Source organism: Strongylocentrotus purpuratus, unplaced genomic scaffold, assembly GCF_000002235.5.
Source record: "Strongylocentrotus purpuratus isolate Spur 01 unplaced genomic scaffold, Spur_5.0 spur5_scaffold_19, whole genome shotgun sequence".
Lineage (NCBI taxonomy): Eukaryota > Metazoa > Echinodermata > Echinoidea > Camarodonta > Strongylocentrotidae > Strongylocentrotus > Strongylocentrotus purpuratus.
This window is the reverse complement of record NW_022145604.1, coordinates 4,486,563-4,513,451: the sequence shown is the minus strand read 5'-3', so window position 1 is coordinate 4,513,451 and position 26,889 is coordinate 4,486,563. Positions and strand designations below refer to the sequence as shown.

At 37.6% G+C, this 26,889-nt stretch overlaps 1 protein-coding gene across 1 annotated transcript in view; it reads right to left on the bottom strand.

Moving 5' to 3' along the window:
- LOC767502 (integrin beta-1-A) overlaps positions 1–26,889 on the bottom strand; it is a 59,719-nt gene that overhangs the window by 19,531 nt on the left and 13,299 nt on the right. The window contains exons 2-7 of the mRNA XM_030990084.1: positions 24,350–24,620; positions 14,790–14,878; positions 7,585–7,680; positions 2,500–2,584; positions 963–1,094; positions 246–342 (exon numbers count right to left, since the gene is read on the bottom strand). Of these exons, the coding sequence (XP_030845944.1) occupies positions 246–342; positions 963–1,094; positions 2,500–2,584; positions 7,585–7,680; positions 14,790–14,878; positions 24,350–24,446 (596 nt within the window). The 5' untranslated portion in view covers positions 24,447–24,620. The remainder of the gene's footprint in view (positions 1–245; positions 343–962; positions 1,095–2,499; positions 2,585–7,584; positions 7,681–14,789; positions 14,879–24,349; positions 24,621–26,889) is intronic.

Below are 26,889 nucleotides of genomic sequence, written 5' to 3'. Positions count from 1 at the left end.
CCTTATTTGAAATAATTTGAGGTAATTTATCATTCTTTAACTTTATATTTTGTTTCCTCTTGATGTTTGTATCATCATGTTAAATGCCTTTGTCATATTGTATTTCTTCTATATTGACTGACCCTCTGAGCTTGTGCTGCTGGTCAGTTTTTATACATCAATATTTATTCAACAACAAAAAATGAATAAAATACCGCTAACACATTCCGCCCAAATTTGAAACATTTTCTGTGATATATACTTACTTGGCGGGAACAGTGCTTACGTAAGGTAGAACTGTCTTATCCACAAATGAGCCAAACCCAAGCCGGAAGTCCCGGGTTATGCTATTCAACTCTTCCGCTGTATTGAAAAGAAAGAAGGTTGACAATAATTATTGAGAAAGTACGTAAACGCAATGTTTAACAAATCGTTGGAGTTTTGATTGAAAGACAGCGCTGTTATTTGAAGAGCTTTATTAACCGTTTGTTCCAAACAATCTTTTAAGAAAGTGTACTTTGAAATTATGAATGTATTATTTTCCAGGGGATAAGCTCCTGTGACGATTGTTTTTAGGCTTTCTCCATCAAAAGTATGACACTAGGACGGTTTGCAATTAGGCTTTAGGTACGGTTCAGGATTAAGGTTAGTGTAAGGTATAGGGCTGGGTCTTGTGGTAAGATTATAGGAATTCGGTTAGTATATAGGAAGCTGACATGGAGCAATAACTGTCGAAGGAACCAGTGTTGTACAACCCGGCAAATTTATACTGATGACCAAAGCCATCTATATACACAGATTTTGGCGAACTTGGCTTCGGTTGCTTACAACATGGCACATATTCATTTGATTTGTCTTTACTCAACAGAGCAGTATTCGCCATTAAAAAAGATTGTGCTCGATTCGAACTGGCTCGGTTAAACTCTCATATTAAATTAATGTCCCTGCTTCTGACGGTTTCGCGAAACGATGCTCTGACTTACATAAGGTTGTTCCGAGACCCTTGAGGTTTTCCAGATCGTCTTTCATGGAGTGACTGAGATCCATAGCGTAGTAGAGATCGACAGGGTAGTCTTCGGCTTGGCGCACGTACAACTTTATGTTGATTGGCTCCCCTGAAACATGAAAACGAAAGTATACATAATTATTGATATATATCTAACTGCCGAAAACAAACAAACCAACACACAAAAAAGAAACCGACATAAGTATCAATTTTTCAAGTAAGCCGCATTAGCATTTTTTGTTGGTATTTTGCGCTATATAAAAACAAATGTAGGTATGTTGCATGTATGGTGTCGGGTGGGGGGGGGGTGATATTAGGTGGATGATATGTGAGAGAGAAAAAGAGGGTGTGAGAGAGCAAAAGAGGGTGAGAGAGCAAAAGAGGGTGAGAGAGCAAAAGAGGGTGTGGGAAGGGGTTTACTAATCTCATTTACACTTTGCCCCTCTCCTCTCCTTCTTCTGCTCCTCCTCCTTCTCCCTCCAGACCTCTACTTTTTCATCTTTTTAAATACTCTTGCCATTCGATTGCAAGGGAAACTTGTTTAAAGGACAGGGTATTTTCAACCTTTAACATGATATTACACAGCCGTAAATGCGACCCATGCAGGTACATCAACTTCATGCGGATTGTTATCGATTCTACGCAACGGTTTAAAAATTCGCTACATGTCGGTCGAAAGTGCAAGTTCCCGCCTTCTTGTGGACTCTGAGCAAACAGAAGTGACCACGTTCAATAATTGGGTTCCCGCCACTTTTTATCCTGCCAGCATGATCTGCAAACAAGCACGACATCGCATTGAGAGGTTCGACGTCCACTTGGCAAAGTTGGAACGAAAATTGCAGCAATGAAATTAACATCCCTACATCAAATAGGAAACTCACCTGGCATTTGTGTACTGATAAATGTGTTAACTAGTGTGGAAGGGGTAAAATTGTAGATTTGGAACGATTAGGCTCACATAATTGAGATGCATTTAATAGTATATGCTTGAAATTTTTCATCTCGTACATATTGCTTACCCCCCCCCCCCCCCCCTCTCGCTACTAACATTCGTACGTACGGACATACAACTATATAAATTTGCGGACACTTTTTGAAAGTCTATGAGATCGCGTTCTAAGCTAATGCATAAGTCTTTGTTAAGTGCCTCATTAAAAATGATTTCATTCACCTGTTACGAATAAATGTATTTCAATAGTCAGAATGCAAATTGGATAAATTAGTGGTTGCTAGCCAGCTAGGTATAGGACAAACATTTTAGCTTGCCCCACCTAACAATACGAGATGTATGCAAATAAAATTCTGACTATTCGTAACAGGTGAATGTTGTCTGTATTGTCTGTATACTTTGCTTTTTAATTATTACACTTCTACCTTATTATAAATTACACTGTTGTTGTTTTTCATGTGAAATAAAAGAAAAAAACTCAAACTCCAATAATTTGTAACATGGTATACTTAAAGATTTTTGCATTCATTTTCATTACATGACGAAAATTGCAAATTGTACTTACTCGGTCGTACTTTGATCCTCATCATCTGAGGCTTGACTTGAACGATTGCATCCAGATCAGCATTGGCCTCACTCAGCGGTTTGTCCTATTGGAAGAAAAAAAAACCCGAATCAGTCTACAACTATTTCATGGTCATTAGTAAGATGGTCATGAAGTATAATAATTCAAGTATTCTATTAAACGAATCTTTCTCTATTATTTTGTCACGTGAACGCTCGCATCGATGGTCTCTTGGAGAAACTTATAGGATTGGTACTAATTGGTATTAAAAATAGTACACAAATATGTAAAGGTTATGGGTGACATGGTAAAATCTATTTCACGAGGTGAAATATTCTCGTTTGGAAGAATTACTCACATGTGTGCCCCCTTTAGGCAAACTTGTTATCTATCCCACCCCACCACTTTTTTCCAACTTCTCTCTTTCTCTCTCTCTCTACATTTTATTTTCAAATAAGAAAAACGGAACGGTGAAGTAAGGACATCGAAACAAATGACCAACACGCACTTCAGTGTGATTCAAACCATGGACCCATTGCTCAAACCCTCTTATATCTCGATTCATCACAAATAGCTGATGGTCGCTCTTTTATTGATCATTCCAAGTTTCCAACCCCATTTTGTTCAATATATAGAGCTGTTACCCCTGTACCAACAATGTTTGACTCACCTCCGCCTCCGTGAGGGGAATGGTGAAGCTTGTCCTTTCATCACGTTTTCCCAACAATTACTCATTTTGACCAATCTTCCTCACGCTGTTTCAAAGTGGGTCATCTTCGCTCTCACTGGTTCTCTCTTCCCTTCTTTCCTTTCTATCTTTCTCTCTCGGTCTCTTTCCCACCCCCCCCCCTCTCTCTCTCCTTCTCCCTCTATGTCTCTTTAAAATGATGATCAATAGGCTTTTATGTGATGCTATTACCATAGCACACACTTGGGGAGAAATATCTTTGATTTATTATATTAACGAAAAAATGGATACTCTATTCATTCATTTATCTGCTTTCATTTCGAAATAAACAATGAAATCTTGTAAGTAAATCACACATTTGGGGAACGGTTGTATTTAAAATGCATTTTCGTTTCAGTGGGAACGTAGAACGGATGTGCATATCAGCTTGTAATTATGACTCAGCTTAGTTTTTATTCTATAACTCTGTGATAAATAATGAATTTGCAAAACTGTATGTCATTATAACGTTACGTATCAAAAGAGCAGTACGAAAAGACAGGCTTTGCCCTACGTGACGAAAACAAAAGAAATGGAAACGATGGCATACTCTTGCACACAAGGCTGAATGCATCAGAGAATATGGTCTCCATGGCAACGGGAGACTGCGTGGAACAATTGATGGGGGAAAGCACGATGAGAGAAAGCCGTATAAACAGACGGTGCAGAATGCTTGTTGCATGCTCAACTCAAGTCCAGAAATTGGCGCCATTCTGTTCGCGCATGCGATCCACAGTGCGCACATGAATTTGTAACGAATACAAAATATATATACCAACGGGTGTACAGGGGTTGCGCATAGCTCGTAGGGACACACATTCGAAATAGCGATGGAAGTGGGGACGGTCCTCGAATGAAAGGTCAACACATACACAGAGGAAATGGAAGCAGTTGAATGTATCCATTGTCATTTAACAGATAAGCTTTTTTATGCTGATGGGTGGAAAATGTCCAATCTGAAGTGTCCAATCGAATGTAATATTGTTATACTGTAGATAGCATTCAGTCTACAAGCGATGAGTTTCTGGAAAAATCTTGGAAAAAGATAAGACTACCGGCCATTCCTGCTACTGTCTCCTTACAATGATTCACAATACGTCATCAATTTGCTGAGCAGACTATTCATCATGTATATATACATTGTCTGGTCAACTATGTTTACCGCAAGGCATTTTCAAATTACAATAACCCACGTGCCGATTTGTGGACGTGGACGTGAAGACAAGACAACTGCACGATTGCAAACTTTGCATAATACATTACATGATTCACTACCAAATTAATTGTGATTCATGCTTTACGACTACTTCTCTTTCATTATTTTGATTAAAAAACTAGAATTTCTACCAGCTGCTTATACTGTCGACATGTTCAAGGCACATAACGTGGGTAGATTTTTTTGATTTTTTTAGAAACGTGTCGTGCTAATATAATTTTCGAGATCTGCTTATTAATGAACTCCAAGTGCCCTTGTCACTACTAATCATATAATTGGGGAATTACAGGAGGATAAAAATCTTAGTCTATTATTTCATTGTCAAATCTGTCATTTTCGCACTTACAACGGGTGTCGCACAAGGCAATAAGCCAGTTCGAAGATACAGTCTATAATTATGTGCATGGTCAGATAAAGGTCAATTAAACCAAAATTGTACAAACTACCGTGCGTGCTCATGAATGACAGTTATGTAATCATAATTAATTTATCCACGTTCCTCTCCTCAAGATGGCAAACAAAAAGTGTTCATACGAAGCACTTCCATAAGTTTGGCAGTGATTATTCTAAAATGCTCTAAGGGGGACTTCTCCATGTTTAAAAGATTCGTGGATATTTGGGGGTCATTTGTACCAAAGCTAACTACGAACTGGTCTACTGTAATGACTTCAGACGGACGTTTTTCAAGTCTTGCTTGTTGTCTTGCTATATTAGGGAGTTTACAGATACAATCTGCGCATGGGCAGATAAAGGTCATTTGTACCAAACTGGTAAAACCTACAGAGATGAATACTGGATAAGCGCTCATGAAAGTTATGTAACATTATTCATTTATGCGCCAACGGAACATTCTATGATACGCAGGTAGAAGTATTCTTTTCAAGAGGTCAAATAAAAGGTATTTATGAAGCACATCTAGGACTTTGGCAGTTATTATTCTAAGATGCTCAAAGTGAAACTTCTCCATGTGTAAAAGATCTGTGGATATTTGGGGTCATTTGTACCATGTGCTATCTGTAAACTCCCTTATTGGAATAAAATCAATAATAATTTCAACTTAAACCGAAGCAAAAATGTCATGGGCCACAAACTAAACCTCATGCACCCTGCATCCTACGCACTCTAGTGTGCAGGAGTTTAATAATAATAATAGTAATAATAATAATAATAGTGGGTTCTTGTATAGCGCTCATGTCAGTCAGATTTGACCCTCCTGGCGCTCCCGATTATTACCCTGGCTTTAGCACGGCTGCCATACGGTGCTCTAGCATTTCAAGGAATAAATTCCTACCAGGTGTCTGGGTATGGACGAAACAAGACTTCACCGGACAGTCAACATAAACTTTCAAGAAACGAAGTCGATGACGCCCTCCATCACCAATGTCATCCATTCCCCCACTTGACATCGTCGACACCGACCATCCCTCTCCCCCTCCTCCTCTCCATCCTCCTCACCCTCTTTCTCGGATACTTAAGTACGCGTCGAATAAAGAAAATGTATCACCGCTGTATACATTTCGCGCTGTTTCCCAACTCCCTGGCATACTATTTAAATGTTGTCCCCTGTCGTTTCGTCGAGTTGTTGTCGGTAAGGCTTGCGTGACCGTTTACGTACTAGGATGAATAAATGAGGGGTTGGGTTTCTCTTAAAAAGTCTTCTCATTCTTTATTTCCGCAATTTAAAAGTGAATTTTCCTTACATTAACTACATAAACGAACATTTGGTTTGCTTATAGTCGGAATAGTGGAAACGTGGCAACAAGTTTGAAAAAATTCAATCAAGTTAATACAGATTTCCTTTGAGACGATCAATCAAATATTCTACACAAATTTTAAAATTAGATGTTTGACTAATCTTGTTAATGCTTTTAAAGAATTCTTTATAATTGATTGTAAGTTTCGTTCTGGAAAAATAGAAAGCAATAGTGGTCGACCAATTACAACATTAGCGATAAGGAAAAACTTACATTTTATCCAAAGCGTCATAATGTGGATATGTTTAAAATTATATTGACAGTTGGGATATCTATGTTGATTGTGAATTAACGTTTGAACACAATAGTAGGAAGGCCTGTAGACATGCACGACCACCTGGTTAAATCAGAGGGTTGGGTTCTAGTCAAGATGACAAATAAGGTATGAGCTTTACTATTTTGTATTAATGTTAACTTGTAAGAATATCATAGCGATGTCCCCCGAACGGGATTGCTCTTCAAATGGCCTAGATGGCGAGGAAAAATCTGAAAAGTTTGAACCAAACTTTCATGGATTTTTAGTTTTGTTCAATTTTCGTTTGTGCAGTGTATATATGGTTATCAAGAAAGCTGAATCACTTTTTTTTCCATTTTGATCATTAAAAAACTATACACCGATTCTCAGGTCCTACAAGTATTCCCAATAGCTTCCAGAACAATTTCTTTCACAATGTAATCGCATGACCAGTACACAAACGGACAAGATATACGTCGGGCACGTTCTCCGTGGACTACATTTATTTCTCTTGGTCTCCGTTAATGGCAAAGCACCTGAGCTTCTTCATGGGTCGGACACTAAATCCGGCAGGACCGATCCATCACTTAGCTTAAAACCATTCCCCTACGTTGCACGCTCCCGAAACGTTGAGCAATCGATCATTCTGGCACTACGGGATCAGCGAATTTTTAGGGTAACATTGTACCGGTTTTATCTCACATAAGACGCTAATCGCCTTTTTATAAACATCCCTAGTTTGACCATAATTGCCGAGTTCGTCCCAATATGCACCATACACACTATGGATAAGCCGCATCTCCTCTTACGTCGGTGGTAAAGTTCAGTGAGCCCGCTGAACACGAGGCGTTATTTGTCCTGACGTAGTGATGCGTCAGTGTCTATGTGCGGCCTTTCGCACTTCATATAAGAGATATATAATTACGAAAGGGAGTACAAAATGCAAACAATCCTTTAACAAAATTGGCGTTTGGGCTAATCGCCGTAACAGGTGCGAATGGTGGAGGTAATAGCGCAATCGAAATGACGCCTCGTGTTCAATGGACAAGGGGCATGATAAAGTTCCCTACATTGTTATGTGTACGCACAGCTGCACCTGGGTAAAAAGAAACAAAAGCAGTGAGCATGCCCTGTGTGCTGGGGTGTCACTTACTTCTGTGGGTACGACAGACGGAAGAGGATTGGTGATGTTGCCGCATCCAGCTTCTTGCAAGAGGATCTCAAGATCGCATCTTCGCCCCTCGAATACCTGGAAGAAGAAAATGGTTAAGAACATCATACGTGACTGTTACAACATCATCATTATTATTATCATGATCATCATCGATCATCATCCTAACAATCCAAATAATGAAATTGGGTAGAAATCAATGATTACATGTTATCAATATAATTTCTGGATAGGGTTGGGTAAATGTTGCGACTTTTATTTGGCCTTGATGAATACTACTGCTCTTGTCTACGAAAACAGAACGTTCCCCTCTTTTCTCTCTCTCTCCCACTTTCTATTTCTTTACTTCTCTCTCTTTCTCCCTCTCTCTTCCTTCTTCTGTCTTTCATTATTCCCCTTTTTCTTTTTTCTTGCTCACCCCAACAACCAATCTAAGATCTTAGAGACTATAGAGAAAAAGAATCGCCATACAGTTTGACAGCTTCGAAAAGGTGGTTTGCTCGAAAGCGCGAGAAAAAACATCCAACGAAATAACCGCGAACAAACACACCCGACCGCAACGCCTGTGAGAGAGAGAGAGGTTACATCGCTAACGCCGAACTTGCAAGATTGACTCGACTGCAAAGGCCTTCTCGTATCAACTACTTCACCCCATGGTGAACTTGCATATGACAATGTGGTAAATTATGCTGCAGCCTGCTTCATTTGGTACTTTCTAACGACAGTTGAAGTTTGAAATGACATCCAAAGGATGGGGTCTATCTTGGAGTTGTTCCTGGTTTGTATTTGAATGTTTTTGTTGCGCGGTTACCACAGTGTATTAACATTGTTCTATAATATTCTACGTCTATTTCTACTAAATACTACTTGTACTGTTGCTGCTGCTTTTACTACTTCTACTTCTACTACCACCATCACCACAACTGCATTAACTATTACTGCTACTACTAAGACCTCTACTATTTTTCTACATGATTATCGCAACTACTACTGCTACTACTATATACTACTTCTATATCTACTACTTCTACATCTACTAACTCTATATCTACTACTTCTACATCTATTACTGTGTCATCTAATACTTCTAAATCTACTGCTTCTACGTCTATTGCTTCTAAATGTACTACTTTTACATCTATTATTTATACATTTATTACTTATTTAGTTACTACGTCTATATCTGCTTCTGCTACTATTGCTATTTTGATAACGTCTTTTTAGCACAATTATTGCAATTCTTAAACATCTAGAATGCTTGATCATCGCTCTAGACATTGATACAAATTGGCCCCCGTTAAATATATTGCATGCTGGAGCAATGTATAATCGTCACATATGTGACGCCGGCAATGCAAGAGATGACGGTTCCCTAAAATTATGGCATGAATACAAAAATATTATGTGACTTTCTTAAGTTTTTTCTCTTTCTCTTTGTTCAATCATTTCCAATTTTTCTTTTCCATCAAATGTCATGATAGCATAATGTACCACTTAGCTTTGTTACCTATTTTTGTCTCCTATACCCCTCGTGTCCTACTCACATATCTGCGCTATTTAATTTTTGAATCCCCCTCATTTTCAAAATCAACATTTTCATGTTTATTTGTCTTCTTCTCATGTTTTCAACATTACATTTTCTACTGTCTCAAGTGTCTCGAACATGATACCTTTTGGCAGGTCTTTAGGGAGGGGAGGGGTAAGAAGACAATGAAGGGAAGATCCCAGGAGGCGACACAACAAAGACTGAAGCCAGATATGTCAATCCCCGTTAGCTGAATCAAAGTACATTATCAAACTCAAAGTGAAAACTAGCTGGCAGAATGTCAGAGGAAAAGGGGAATGATGGATAAACATAAAAATAAAAAACGGCGAATGTGAAAAGAACTTGATGTGATTCCTTACATCCTCTTTATGGTAATGCTCTCCCTTTGTGTTATTCTGTAGTCTCCTAAGGCAAGGAAGTGTACAATGCACTCTTTTAGGAATCATATAACGGATCACTTCTTTCAGGAGTTGAATCCGCTTTAATAGGAGTGAAATTTACTCCAGAGTGGTGTGAATTATTTTTCAGAAAGTGGATTCCACATATTAAGTGCGGACTTCCATTCTAAAGTGAAGTGATCCTTAATATGAAATATCGAATCCTGCACATTTAGAGGGTATTAATGATCCCCAAAATGAAAACCCCAATCTCTTATTTTCATTCTCAATACGACATATTTTTACACTAATACAAGATATTTGTCGGTGTTAAATGTTCGTATTTTGTTAAACAGCATGTACTGGTGAATATTTTGACCAAAGACGTCACGAATGGAATGGGCTCAGCGCTCTATATCTACCATGCACGAACTATTCTCCTTCGAGAGGGGCAGATTCGAAGGAAATTGCTGCTTGAGCGGACCACCTGCCAAAGCATGCAAAAATCGATGACAAAAATCCCTCTTTCCCTCTCGAAAATCTTTACAAAAGAGAGAGGCAACGTCGTCTGCAGCCTCCCGGTAAATAATTCCACTATTCTTAATCGACCTTTATTGTAGATCCGTAAAATGGCATTCCTGTTTTTCTCCGTAGTTCGACCGTGAATAAAAGATTTCCAGCATCATCCGTTGCTATGGTAACATAATTCTCGTTGCATCTGGATGCGAGACAATTGCGTATCTCCTAAGCTCTATTAATCTCACATAATATTCGAAATTGATTGTATCCCCGTGAATAGAACGAAACTCCCTACTAACGAGGTTTCGTTGAACTGTCATTCCTAAACTAATTCCCCATCACAAGACTCATCAATCAACGCCTAACTCTCTTTCAGTAACCATGAATATTACCGGACAGAAACATACACATATGGTCGTATCTCTATAGCTGTAAAATGCCTCTACACCGTATCAAAATTAAAATTACTTATTTCACCCTTTATTCTGTCTTCTCCTACAAAATTCGGCTTCGGCATGTAGAACAAAATGATCCAAATGTGTTCCAAATATCCTCTGAATGATCATAGCCAGCTGTTTATAGTCAAGGATGTCGTCTGTAGGGTAATGAATTTATGTTGTTTCTCTTTATACAGACATGTAACATATATGTTGTGTTCTGGTAAGAAGACGTTGGAGTGTTTTCCATCTCTTTGTTAACCCGTTGACTGCTGAATTGTTTGATTCCCATAGACTTAATACATGAGCCACCCTGTTCAAGGACTCAATGTGTTAAGAGACGGTGAAGAGTTTCTAACTAAAATGTTGCAATGTGAGTTGAGTCATCATGTCTCGGTTGCACGGAAGTCTTTCGGGGACACTGGGTTTCCATGGAAACTATCACGGGGATTTGGTAAAGAAGTGGAACAAGAGAACAAATATTCACGGCTTTGCCTGCAGTAAGTAGCAAATAACAATTTCCCTCATCCATTTTCCAAGATTTCCGTAATTCCCGCTAGCGACAGCTGTGTTCAAGATTGATCATTCGTGCCAAGCACATCTTCTTTCTGTGGTAAAAGTGTCACCAAATTCTTAGTATTTCATCAACTGTTACATCATAAATCTACATTATTATAATTCGCATGAAGGACCCTAACCCTGTGGAGAGGGGGGGGGGGGGGGGCAAGAAATCGTTGCCTTGCACAATCCCATTACAGAATTTCCTTGATGTTCTTTTTATGTATATTATAAAGGTAAAGTCACCATGGTCATGCTGTCCACAATCTTACTTTTACAATCTTCCCAATTGCTATCATTTTGCTTAATTTAAAATTTAAAAAAAATATGTATTCTTTTGTTATGTATAAAATGTACAGTTTGTACACTGGTACTTCTTTAATTGTTCTTAACATTGCAGAGAAAACGAATCAAACAGACATAGCTAAATCAGTCACAACTTGCTGGCTATGACTGTTAGCCTTCAGATTTCTGTAAAGAGTCAGAGTTATCACTTTGTTTTTGACAGATATAATAATATTGGTACATTCGAGTTATCTCTCTCTTATTTCAGTGTATAAACTTGACATTTAAATGTGATTACTTCTCCTCGTATGTTTAAACAGTTTAAAAGGAACAATGGCTGAATGTTTAATGATAAATTCATTTCCCATGAGGCGAAAGGGACGTATTTGATTCGATTTGCAATGGAAAATGGAAGACAACTATGGAAATCATCCATCTTCATTCAAGAGCTCTTACCAGGAGAAGCTTCAGGAGGCAAGGAATTGAAAATGAGGGTTCGTGACCGTGCATATTAAACAAACTCAACACTTTGAAGGTCCCAGGATATCACAGGGCTCATTTTCCACAACGCGGATCCATAATGGAAGTTCACGTTTGAGATGGAGCGTATGACTGGCACCCAATGCCATAAAGATTGAACCCCAAAAGATCGATCTTTTTCGATCAATCTTATATCTCAATCAGATCGGCTCCAGACCGAGTCCAGTCCGAACAAGTCTGGCCCATGAAGTAATGTTACTTATTGTTTGCTCTAAGGTATGTCTGATGTTAGTCTTTTTTATGTGAATGTGGACATATGTGGTAGAACATAAAAAGAAAGATCACTCAGTTTGTTACTTTCGGATCAATTTGATTTTTAGATTTTTAAGAGAGTGACAATGAGCTATTCATCTATCGCACAATACAAAACATTATAGACATCTTTACATGATTTTCATATACATATAAAGCAACTCCGATACTTCAATTTCCTTAATATCTAATTTTTGGGCTAAATGGTTCGATCGATTGGTGGATTATTTTCGATTTCTGATTGATAAAAACTGTCTCCGACCAAAAAGAGTAATCTGTTCTTAATCAAGAATTAAACAATATCGCGAACACGTCTGAGAAAACTTTTAGGGCAATTTCAATATCATATGGTAAATGCCACAGAAATCATATTCGTATTTCGTAATACGTCATTGCACTGTTCGCACATTCAGTAGGTACGGCCAAGGCCTGCCTAGGTTGGTTTACCGATATTCTTGCGATCGTGTTTTCAACAATCAATCGTTCAGTTGGTTTGATCTTTATGGCATTCAATGCTAGCCATAGGAGCGCGCCTCGATCGTCTTGCTCTTGACGGTTGTGAGGACGTTGGCCAAATGTTTTGTCTGCTTAGAATTTCATGATGCTCGGCAAATAGAAATTGGATGGGATGAGGACGTCGTTCTGAGGACTCGATTGCCCGTTCGTTCACCTTGGGGTACGGAGAGCAGATGAGGCGGTAAGGTGGGATTTATCCTCTCATGGGAGAGGAACAAGCGAAGGCAGAGGAGATGGTTGAAAGAAAAGATGAATGATGGATGGATGAGAAGATGAGGGAGGATAACTCTGAAAGGAAAGGTAGGTATAAGAAGGTAAGGATGTTTATATTTAGACGGACAGATGGATGAAATGGTCGACGAGAAAAATGAAAGAGAAAATAGAGAAGGCGGAAAGGAAGGCAAAGGGGACAGTGAAAGACGAGGTGGGGACAAATATGGGAACAAAAGAGGGAACAAAAGAGGGATGAGAAAAAGAAGGAGAAACTGGACGCAAAGAACGATCGATGAAAGTGATCGGAGAGGAGGTGGGAAGGAGAAGGCGAGGGAGAGAAAGGAGTACATTGCTCATTTTTCTCAGAGTATTTTTAAATGCTTTGAACTAAACGCTAAGACATACAGAAATGGGGAAAATAAAGGTATAGCGGGGGGGGGGGGGAATGAGGAAGAGGAGGAGGAGAGGGAGAGGGAGGAGGAGGAGTGGGAGAAGAGAAATGTCTTTTTTTCAGACAGTATTTAAACTCTCTGTTCTCAGACCTCGTCAACAGCTGCTTCGATAACCGATAACAAAGTCTTATCATCCCCCACTCCCGAAGTCATGTGTTTCCCGCCACTTTATCTCTCCTCCTGCCTTAATAGTCGGCCGATAGCGCAGGACTTACCCAATTTTGAAATGTCACGGGTAACATTACAAGGGAGAGGCCATCGGTATCAGCTCCCATTTGTTATCATCAGGTATTCGTGAATTTTTATTTCTCACAAAAATGTCAAAGTGCCTAAAAAGTTCCCTCCTTGTTGAGCTACATTAAATCGCCATTCACTGTGTCGACGTTGATATGAATTACGTGTGCGTAGAAGACGATTTTTTTTTCTGCTTCTAAAGTGTACCAATCACTTGAAATAAATAAATCATGAACAGTTAAATGTATAAAATCAATGTCAGAAAACTTTACCAGGCAATATATTGGCTAACGGTAAAAGAGTATGGATAAAGTAAAGGATAACATAAACCGGAACCCAAGTCTAACTTGAGTTCATTATTAGGGACTTTTAGATTTGCACAACGACAACGTGGATTGCTACGATCGACGTCCATTTAACGCTCTGCCTTGAACGGACGTCACACGTATCAGTCCACGCAAATCTAAAAGTCCCTAATCTAGGCGAGCGCGTACGGGTGCGTCAAGTAGTCTAATCACAAGACGATGTTATGCAATCTAAGGATGTATTTAATAACCTCGCAATAGCCTATCTCTTTATAGAATCATATTTTGAGTATAGTATAGATGTATGAAACTCCTAACATACAGGGTAACAATATATATGGTGATGGGTACACTTTAAAGTCATCCGCTCCCTCGTGATGTGTTATCGCGAATATCTTCACCATCAAACAGCTGGGAATGAGACGGTTTTGATGTTCTGCTTGCTACCAGCGAAAGGCCATTAGCAAGGGTATTGATTGAAATCTACAGACGTGTTTGGAGTAGATAACAGATTAGTGTCTAGGAGGATACTAATTGCAGATATATACGGGTTTCTGGTCACATGTTATTAACTATCATTATGAGGCATGATTATTGTAAAGAGCAATGTTGAATGTGCTTTCTTTCCTCTTTCAGAACTAAATACTTCCGCGTTAATTATCATTCTTATCCTTCCATTCAAAATCGTAGTCCTTAAGTAAACAAATTATAAATAAAACTAACAATAACAAATAAGAACTAGAGCAGCAGCAACATCAACCATATCAACAACAATAATAATAACAATAATGATATTAATAACAATACTACTTACTTATACTACTACTCTCCTACTACTACTACTACTACTACTACTACTACTACTACTACTACTACTACTACTGCTTCTACAACTACATGTACTACTATACTAATAATGCAATCATGATAATAATAATAATAATATAACTTACATCTTCCTTACACCATGTACACTCTGGATTAACAGATATACATTCTCCACAGTTCTGTGCCCCTTGACAGATCGAGCTGAGCTCTTCATCTAGGAGGAGAGTAAAGACAAAACAAAGTTACGAATCGATGTTATGAATGTGCAAACACAACCTATTCGTTTAAAGATAAACTTTAGTACTGGTAATGCGATTGCATTGTGAAAGAAAAGGTGTGGAAAGGATCAGAAACAGTTGATCATGTAGCATGTAAGTATTGGTGTGCACGGCAAGGTTCTGGAGTCATCAAAATCATAATAAATTTGACCGAGTCTTGGTAAAGTAACAAGCACTCACATAGAAAGCTATATATGGGACAACACACATGGTGTCGGGGCTAGTACTACCTTGATTCCTTGTCTTTCTATGCTCATTACTCAGCCAGTATACATTTTCTTCCAAAATTGTTTGGCACATGTCATTTATTTGTAATCTTGAACATTCAGTGTAAGTTTTGTTTGATTCTGTGAGAATTTTTTTTTTTTTTACCAGTACTTGAGTTTATCTTTAAGGTCACGATGGGCGAAGTTTCAAATCATTCGAATATGGTAATAACATAACATTTATGTTTAAATAGCATTTTCTTCATAGATTTAAATTCACTGTATTCATATTTTCTTCTATAACAGAAAGTCTAACACTGATTATTATATTTAACTACAACCAAACAGAAAAAAAATGGAGTGGAAAATGAAAAAGGGGAATAAGGAGGCATATTAGTTTAAACAAGGGAAAAGAAAAACCACAAAATCCAGAATTACCACATCACGGACAGTTTTAAATCAAACATTCAACTTCATGTAGGCATTACATTAAAGCTTATTACTAAATGTTCCTGTCTGTAGAGTAAATTTGTACGCTTCCGTGTAGAAACATAAATTGGAAAGATTTATGATAATAAATACAGCATTAATCTTTTAAAAGGCCGGAACATTTAGTGAGTATGAGTGAGGATTGTTGAAATGGGTTTCAGGTGAATGCATCAGTATACTTGCATACATGTGGCCACGTCTAACACGGAAATACTTCATTTTTTAGTATTTCATACATTTTTTGTTCTATACCATTTTTCTTATCATACCCATGTTTCTGAGTACAGGTATTTCGGCTATCATGATTTATGTTTGTATTAGCTTATATTTCCTTCCTGCTAAATATAGAAACAAATGATATAAACAAAATACTTTAAAATGTGAATAGTAGGTGGAAATCACTATTGATGACAAGCGCTTCCCAATTAAGTTTTATAATCGTGAAAATATAGCAAGAGTCATGAAGATAGCCGACAAAAACGTGATTTTCTCTAGCCTAGTGTTTAGGTTACACAAACGAATTGTAAATTCAATCACTCAGATATATCCGTAAGAGTTTCGCCTCTTTGCCCAATGTGGCTTTATTTAATTTCCTATTCGGTCAATCGATTCGAGAAGTTCCTAGCTCATAAATTAGTCTGCGAAGATAGTAGTTAACAGCATTGATGACCTATACATGTAATCACGTTTTTGAATCTTCCATTTGGTGTGCCGATGAGAGGTGAAAGTTTCCGATTATGAATTGAGTGCTTATCCACAAATATATCAAACCGTCGAAGACGTACACATAATACATGCGGCCCACCTCAATTGGGATTTTAAAAGAGGTTGAGTTCTGGTAACGGTATGATTTGAGAGCTTTCTTTCTTCTTTTCCATTTGAATTTATGCATGGAAAACTATCATGGTAGTAATGTCGCATAAATAGGATTGCTCTTCAAATATCCTCGTGTTTCAAATATTTGGACCAGATTTTGTTGCCTTATGTTCGCGTAGTCCCATTTACTTATATCGATGTTTTTTTAAATATTTTTTGTTGACACTGCATGCACAATTTCTCAGCAATATGATCTTCCCCAATACTAACTATAAACAATTTTTTTTAAATCCGATCTTGAGTGCTTATGAGCGATGATAATTTTTTGTTGTTAAATACCTGTCGATATTCCTATACTATTGATATATAATACACATTGTAATCAATTAATGGTTTCACGTCCCCTTCCCCACCCTTTTAAATCATTTTATTAATTGGAAAATGAAAGAAACATGCCTGAAAAGAATACTGAGGCAACAAATTATTAGTACATGTATAATCATCGAGTTTGTGGCTCTGTAAAGTATATTATTAATCTTATCAAAACGAAAAACATTATGTACACTTCATTTCGCATATAACTCACAGTGTCAATGTACATCTTCCTACTATAATATATTCATACAAAATCTACCATTGACTGTGTGTATTGCTGTAGTTTTATTGGAAGCATCCGTCATTTGAACGGTATAAGTAGACGGGCAATGATTATCCCTTTCGCCTGTAGTCCAAGCATAAACCGTGTGGTCGATTCGTACGAGTTCATGGTCATCAATGCATTTAAGTGCTTTGCAAGCTGTGTATAATGGTTTAGACGATAGATTATCGTTCCCTTTGACTGTCTGTTTGGTGCGTTACATGTATTAACGGTGGTCACGAGGGGATCAGTTCAGATTGTGCATGTGATATCAAACGCAGGAGTTTATAGGTGGGACTGCAGTTGAAAATTTGTGAACGATCACAAAGAATGACGTGATCATGATGATAATAATATATCGTTCATTTTACACCACGAGACCATTCACAGCACGGTTCGTGTATAAATTGTCTTTTCTTTCCTTATTTTTCTTGATTTGTAGTAGAGAGTAGGATTATCTTATTCCTTGTTTGTACAGTTTGTTTAAAGGTAAAGACCAGTTTTGGAAACGTCCCCCTTTCAAAAATGAAATGGAAGCTCTTGAAAGAATATGTTTTGACTAGTACATGATGATACAAATTTTGCCGGGAAACCGCCTACTAATTGATATATTTGGTACATTATTATATCTATTTGGACCTGATAGATATCGCGCAAGTGTCACGCACGTGTCGCGTAGTCCCATATACATCTTTCTGTGTACAGTGCTTGTAACTTTACCAAAACTGGCAAATTTCTTATCATTTTGATGATTCCAGAACCTTGCAGTACACACCAATACTTATATGCTAGATGATCAACCTTTTTCTAATTCCGAATTTCCTACCAGTCCACCAACCCCCCAAATAGTACATGTACGTTCTACTAAACATCAACCCAAACCATCGCTGTAAAAATAGGCTAATCTTTCTCAAGTTGGGATATGGTGATACAGTAAGCAGGTCTGGTAGTTTGATTTCTTTTAATCGAAGACTGATTAATGATCTTCAGAACTGTAGCCTATATCAACTTAATTCATGCCCCAGCAAACTAACTATAAGCATGATAAGAATAACTTTGATTACAGACAGTTCAAATTTGCATCTGTCGAGTTTGGTCTGTAACCGCTAAATGTTTCCACATCTGAAACTGATGATAGTTTCTAGATAGGCATGGCAGATGCTTAACGTGTTAATGAGTATGGTGAATCATTAAATGGAAGGACAATTTCTGTCAAAATTCACCAAGGCATAATGCAAATTCTAGGTTGACTCATGGCTGAAATTGTTTGAAAGGGAAACAAAAGAAATGATGTTTATATATTATTAAAAATAGAAAAGCAATTTTCATAAGAGGCTTTAAATACATGAAGCGGAAAAGGGGCAACTCATGGAAAGTATATGAGTGAACAGACGACTGAATAAAGAGAGCGTTTAAGAAGAGAGAGCGAGGGAGAGAGAGAGAGAGAGAGGGAGAGCGAGAGAGAGGGAGAGCGAGAGAGAGAGAGGGAGAGAGAGAGAGAGAGAGAGAGAGACAGGGGAAGGGGGAGGGGGGGCAGATTACGGAGGAAGACTCTGAGAGAGGGGTGGTGGAGAAATGAAAGGGAACAATCTTTCATTAATTGGTAGAATGGGTATACCCATCGCAACTAAATACCAATGCGACACGTCGATGAATTCATGTTTAAATATGATCATTGTTAATAATTTATATTAAATATTTCACTCATATCAAACATATATTTCATTAGTATAAATTTTATATGAATTATAATAGGCACGTACATGTACGTGCACTGGCGAGGTCAACTTCAAATCCGATTTGACCTAATTATACAATTATTCAATCAGGTCTGTCTTTCTAAACGAAGCATTTTCCTGTGTCACTATAATTATAGCTAATGATCAGCTAATTGCCATGCTTTCGACCTATAAAGGAAGATATTTTATCTGGCCGTTAATTTCTCATTAGGTCAGGGGTTGCACTTTTCACCAGTCAACGATTAAATGAGAATAAATAGCAAATTTCTACTTTCGCTTCTTAAAGCTAATCATGAGGCCCTAATATGGGTATCGCATGTCGAGAGAACATGGCTTTAATTCATTCTGGATTGTTTATCCTGCAGTAGATTGATTGTTTGAACCAGTGAACAACCTCACACAAATCTACTGACAATTATCTTCAATATAAAACCATAACTCTCATTTGCACATAGTGACCTGCATGTATTTGGTGTCGGGCCTACTTACGTCGATTTCTTTATCGTTCGTTCGGCACAGGTAATCTTGAACATTCAGTGCAAGTTTTGTTGGATTCTGGGAGAATTTATTTTCTATCATTACCAGAACTCAAGCTGATCTTTAATTCTCTCTCTCTCTCTCTTTCTTAACCCCACTGTCTTCTTCTGCCCCCTCCCTCCTCTGCCTCTCTCTTTATCTCTCTATCTGTATATCCTCATTGTCTGAATAATTACCATAATGACAATTATGGTGGTTATTTATAACTGCGATATATTTCATTGCCCATGATTGTATTCTCCTTTCATTTTCTATTCATCCTTCATGACAATGATGACATATGTCATATATAAACCTTGAATTCAAATCAAGCGATACACCATCTCATCATCATTTTGTTATCGCATTTGTTATTTCCGAAAATAGCCCAAATTCCTTGAACTTGCCGATTAATGACATAAACCGAAATCAAATATTGTGAACAAATATGTCTATAAAATATTATGTCCTTCCTGATACGGAATGTGCATGCTTGTTTTCGTTATGAAATCCATGATTATCATGATAACCACTGATCTTCAACAATGATATTAAAACCTTCCTTTATTTCAACAAGGAAATGACTTGCATGGTCACGTAACGAGGAAGTGTATTAATGTTGAATAACATAATAATTATACGGTTATACCTTTCTCTGAAAATGGTATTGATTTCGAATTTGATACGATTTTTTATTGTCACTTGAGTGAAAATATATGAGCACATTGATTTCAAAGAAAGTATTCGTTTCATTTCGTTAAAAGGAAAGCGATTCCTCATAAGGTAACACAAAAACAAAATCAATTTGCTGAATATTTATACCTGGCAAAAAGTGTTGCATAGCATGATGCAGCTATATTATAACAATTTGATGCGCTAACAATGTTTGACCAAGAAGAGCACTTCCTGTTCACAACATCCCGTACTCGTCTAGTTGTTTACCCGCTAGGCTTTATTGGTACTTAATAAGTCATGTTCTGATATTTCGATGAATTCATCTGAGGTTGTTTTCATGGTTTAAGTAATCAATGCCAACCGTTAAGGCTCATTGTCATAGGATAAATGGCATGATTAAATGCTGTTTCTATAAAGAATTGTGAAAGGCTACATGGCTCAACACAACCAATAGGGTAACTCATACATTACAGAGACCCATACTAGATATGGGGGCGTTTGCATGGGTCTTTTGGCGGGGTAGCACCCCTCGCACACGTACACCAGACTATACACACCATGCAACGGTAAAAGTAAAATGTAGGACAGGATGAGATCGATCGCCTGGTCTTAACTATAAATCGGCGTCATATCCAGCACAGTTTGAACCGTAATCTTTAGTCGACGATCCTTGAAACTAGATCGTGAACTTCCGGCAGTAACTTGACCCCTATGACCTTGTTCAGAAGCACTGGCATTTCCGGATATTGATGTTGCTCCATGAAAAATCAACATTATCTCTATAGATCCTCACCACGGCAAAACGACAACATCTAAACTCGAGAGGGTGCCAATTTAGTGATTTTTAGCGATCTACGTAGAAAATAGTAACATAATTATATATACTTGTGTCTTCTTCTATGAAAAGAAAATAAATGTTGATGTATTTACAAATCCTCTGCAACAAACGTGATAAGTACATGTTCTAATATTGTGTCGATTTAGATTAGACATTTCCTAATGTAATTAGACAAAATATAATGGCGCTCTTATATCATCACAATTTGTTCAAGACTATTTAGGTCCTGACTACTTTACAGTAACTTTTAGGCTTGAATTTCGTTGAGACACAAACACTAAAGATAATGGCTGAAAATAAGTTATGTGTACCAAAACTCCAATATCTCTGCAAAAGTAGAACACCGTTATAATTTATATCATTTATACATGTATGTACAAACATTATGTATTATACAGCTGTTATAGATTAATATCAGCATTAAGTAAATTTGTTTTTCGTCACTAATAATATTCGAATCTGTATCGAATTTCGATTTCATCGCTTTGCAGTTACTTCCCAGATACTTCATCGTAGAAAAATGGCAAAGCAAAAAAAGAAACAGTGATTGGAGTGCGGTGTACATACGGTCATCCAATCTCGGTAGCAGAGTTAATATTTCATGCTTTCTTCGTCTCTCTGCCCTCGAGTGTGGAAGTAATACTGACGCCTAATCCGATTTAAGATTACTGCTGGGGGTAATACGAGCTCTGATTTACCATATTACCTCTAAATTCAAGTTTAATTTGGAAGGATGAGACGGGCAAGATGTTTAGCCCGTTCTCTCTATCTCTTTACATGACTCTTCCTTGCTTTTTTCTCGTAGAATTCACCTATTAATTCGACTGTTTTCCTCTTTGGAAGGTTAGGACGAAAGCAAACCTCTCCTAGCTCGTTCCCCCACCCCCCCCACCATTTCATTGAAAGGATAGGATGGGCACGACTTTCATATTTTCCCTCTCTCTTCTTTTCTCTTTGTATCCCTCTTGTAGTTGCTTTGTGCCAATAAAATTGCACATATGTATTGCATGATCTGTCAAAATGTATTTGTATTGTGCTTTTATGATTGGCCTAATAAATAATAATAATAATAATAATAATAATAATAATAAAATTGGGATCATGGGAATGATGGACTAAATAGAAAGAAACGAAATTTTCTGACTGCACTGACGGTTCAAGCATGATACTGATAGGCTATTTCAGAAACGGCTTTGAAAGACAACATAAAATATAATTATGTAATAACAACCCCCAAACCCATAGAAAACAAAACAAATACAAAAGAATACCAAAACAAAGCCCCCCCCCCCACTCAAAAAACAAAGAGAGAAGAAAAGAACATTAATTGAAATAGTGATCCATAAGGACGCGGCTGAAATCTGTTTAAGTTTTTAATTTTCAGATAATATAATGTGATTTCCAGTAAGTTTTCAATGTTTGTTATAGTATTTTGCACATCTAAACAATCAATGATTAAGAATTAATTCAGCCACTTCTCCGCAAAGTGTGACGGCAATGTTATTAAAACATGAGCTTGAAGACTCTAGTTTTTAATAAACATCACTAGAGCGTTGTAGGCCAATGCAGTTCTAACCACTCAGCACGTTTAATCACTGCGGCAACACTCGACCTCAAAATGTTCACTCATAATTATTTATCATCCTCGAATAATGTCAAGGGGACCATCTTCTCATTCTGTCAATCATGGAACTCTGTAAGAAGGAAACCATGTATTTCCTGACTTCATCGACACTCATAAGCTGTCCATCAGAGAGAGAGAGATTCACGCCAAAGTAACAAGAACACTCTTCATAGCGGGGCTGTCTCCGGTCTGCGAGAAGAACGCTCTCAACAGGTTTATGCGTCTAATTGAATTACGTATGAGGTCGAATTACAATGTGTACACTAATTTTTTTTATAGTGCTTACAAATATAATATCGGGAAGTTTGAACAGAAACCAAGAATACTGTAATGTGCTAAAATGAAAGTGCACCTCGTTATATGCTTAATTTCTAAGTGCGTTTGAGGTAAAGTGATAACATTACCATCAAACTTCATATATTTGCAACAAACAAGTTGCATAAGCTGTCCATCTTCAGAACAGCTATACAGTGTGAGTCAAAAAAAGTTTACACCTAGAAAATTGTTAATTATTTTTAAAATCATCTATGAACAGTAAATCATGATATATCTTATGAAAGAATATTTTATCCCAAATCATTTGGCATTATTTTTGTGTGGTATGTGTTCACGTTTGGATGAACAAGAGGCAATGTTTGCGAGAGTGCAAAAATCGACTTGCGCCAGAGGGATGCCTACAGTATGTATTATGTTGGGATTAGCGGAGTGAGAGAATGAATTGAATGTATCAAATGAAATGCATTGCATATGCTTTTTGCAGAAGCAAAGTCACACACACACACGCGCAGAAATGTTCGTTGATATTTGATATTCGATACTTGATATGTGTGGCATGATTAATTTTGTTAGGGATGTTATTTGGATCTGCAAAGACCGAATTAATACCCAAATCCCAATTGTTTTATTCAAACATCACATAAGCTACTTTGGCGCAAGTCGATATTTGCACTCTCGCAAACAATGCCTCCAGTTCATCCAAGCGTGAACACATACCACACAAAAATGATACCAAAAGATTTGGGATAAAACACTCTTTCATATGATGTATAATAATATACTGTTCATAGATGACTTTAACACAAATTAGCAGTTTTCTAGGTGTAAACTTTTTTTGACTCACACTGTAGAGAGAGAGCGAGCGCCCATTCAGACATTCACGCTAAGGTAACATGAACACTCTTCATAGCGGGGTTGTCCCCGGCGCTCTCACAGGTAATTGAATTGAGTATGAGGTTGAATTACAATGTGTACAATAATCTGTTTTATAATATCGGGAAGTTTGAAGAGAAACACAAAATACTGTAATGTGCTAAAATGAAAGTGCACCTCGTTATATGCTTAATTTCTGAGTGCGTTTGAGTTGAAGTGATAACATTACCATTTACCAACAAACTTCATTTTATTTGCAAGAAGCAAATTGCAAATGACGCCGTGTAAACTGATAAAGGAAATAAATGGGGGATACTAGATGTTAGTGCTAAAGCGACACTTGCATTTTACCGACGAGCTTTATTTTGCGGATGAAAAAGGGTTAGGAGGAGTTGTTGGATTTTATGTTAGATCTAGCTTTAAGGATGGGGTTAGGTGTGTAGTGTTGAATCCGATTAGACATCCGAAAAGGCATCAGAAAATCGACCGCGGAGCAAGTATCATTGAAGCATAAATGCATACAAATATAATTTATATAAAATAAATAGGAATACACATAGTCCTACGGCGGTTGACGAAAAATAGACAAGTGAAGAAAAAATAATGAAACGGCCGTTGGAGATAGAATATACGAATTTCCGGCTTTATGCCAAACATCTTATACAATATGTACAGGTATACTATCAAGGAAATGAAAAGTTAAAACATTCACACTTACTTGCATGTACTGTGAAAACTGCTAGGACGAATGTAAGAAAGAAAACGACTACACTCCCGAGACGGGTTGTCCTATGTGGTAACCTGACTGACGGCATCTTCAATGATTTTATCTCTCCTTGTAATTTGGCGGGAATATATCCTCTTCGCGTCGTCTGCGAAGGCAACTTCTCACAAAACAAGTCGATATTTACCGCGGTTAAACGCAGTCCTTTCTATCCGGACCAGAAGAAAGATACCAGGGTGTTGCCAGGCGAATAACCAATGCCAGTCTGTAATGAGAAGGGGTAAAATGATTGCAAATGTTAAGAATAATTATGAATATTCTTAAGCCAAACAAAAAAGAGGGAAATGGTTAATGCAGTCCGAGTTCCACCAGTACCACTGTACATGAACCGATGTGTAGTGAGGAAACTGAATAAAAAGTACATATACAGACATATACGTGGAAACAAAAAGGAAACCGATTAGATTAACCTATCAAATCAATCAGGGGCGGATCAAGATTTCTGTTCCGGGGGAGGGGGGGGCACACCTCCGATTTTGTTTTAATTAGGTTTATTTTGAAAGGGGCTTTTCAAAACGTAATCAAAAGTTGAAAGGGGACAACTAAATTGGAATTACTGTAGGGGGCGGGGCATTTTTCCATTGTGTACTCAGTATTTATAGGCCTTATAGGGTATGTGAAACTTTGGATTTTAAGAGGGACATGGATCGAATGTGCCCCGCACCCTTCCCCAAAATGGGCCACTAGCTAAATCAAAATCAAACTGTATTCTGCTATTCATAGAGCTAATTCATCAAGGGTTAAACATATCAAACTAAACATTGTCATTATGAGATACAAATTTTTAAAAATGGGTTGGGTTTACATTTTGAATTGGTGGGGGGGGGGGGGGAGGAGAGGAGGGGAGAGGGGGTAGACAAAATTTGCTGACATTAGAAATAAATAAGAAAAATAAAAGGGACATGAGAAAGAAAAGGGACATTTAAGAAGATACATCACATCGTCGGCATGCGACAATACAGAGACTCGAAATATGAAGTTCGTCGACAAGATTTGACATATAATTACACAACTCTGCCGACCGGACTTAAAATGGGATTGAAACTATGGTGCCCCCCCCCGTCCTTCCCTAAAGCGACGCCCCTGTTATGACGGAACAGTTTCGGTTCGAGTGAAAGCTGAAGTATTGATCGAGGCGCAAGTAAGACACCTGACATTTACAAGTATAATGTGATGAAGGATGAAAAGGGAAACGAAGATTGAGAAAAGCGAACGAAAAGGTTATACAGCAAACATGACATATAAACAAGGTGCTCCAAGCTAATATTGACTAGACATCATGGCATTTGACATTATTGGCAAATCATTGAAAGTTATTATGACTTTCTCCTCCTTGACATTATAACATGATAAAATGTGTATGGAACCATCGCACCTGCAATATCGCGAAAAAATACACATAACGAATATGGCGACGGTTGAACTGACAATTCTTTTTTCTACCACCAATAATTATCCAGACTTAACATCATTTACACCATAAAGGACGTCTAGGACTATACGTGTAAATTTATTGGACCTTGGCAATCATCCATTGTCCATTATTCAGCATACCCGTCATCATTACTAAAAATCGTAATCAATGCCTTTAACGGCTTTTACGAGTTGGACATAATCATAAGTCAACACCAGTAAATCAGTTTATAATGATGGTGATTAATCTATAGCCTGGCAGATTTTCTAAATCAATCCCTTGGAACGATTAGATAAGACAGAAGGCAAAGTATGATATTCATTTCCTTATGAAGATCCTTATTTGGTGTGATACCTCTATCTCTCCACCTTGTGTGTATTAAAGCCGTGGATCTATGATTTTAAATAGAGGGGCTTCTACAAACCTCAAACCTTTAATCTTAAGCCTTAATCTTTTATTAAATGAACATTAATGCATATCATATCAGTCCACTGGCTGGACTGTTTCCGCGTGAGATGAGAAAAAACACACCCTCAACGCTAAACCGGAGACAGTCCTTGCCTTTCATTCTCTTCCTCGACGGCTGTGTGTACATAGACATAGATGATCGAAGAATACAACAAATATATAAAAAGGGAAAGAATTCGGACTAATGTAATATAATTTAATTACAAAGTATCTTCTTGTGAAACCATTAGCACGAATGCATGGGCGTTTTCCTTATCACTTTCAAGATATTATCTTTCAAAATGGCATGCATGCATGGTATAAACAGGAAGTATAGTTACATTTTGGTGTTGAAGATAGCATGAAAACAAAAGTCTGTAAAACTATAATAAAACTGCGGGTATAGCTTTCAATTTTGATCTCACAGATACTGAAATGTATCCCCTAAACGAGGTGTCCATAACGGAAATTCTGATGGTACATTGTCACTTGACCGTCACTAGTCATATATAACAGCAGATAAGTATACCACATTACCTTAGGTGTCGTATCACATTAAAGGTAATAATTTAACTTTTGAAGAGAAAAAAAAAACATGTTGAAAACCCCGTCT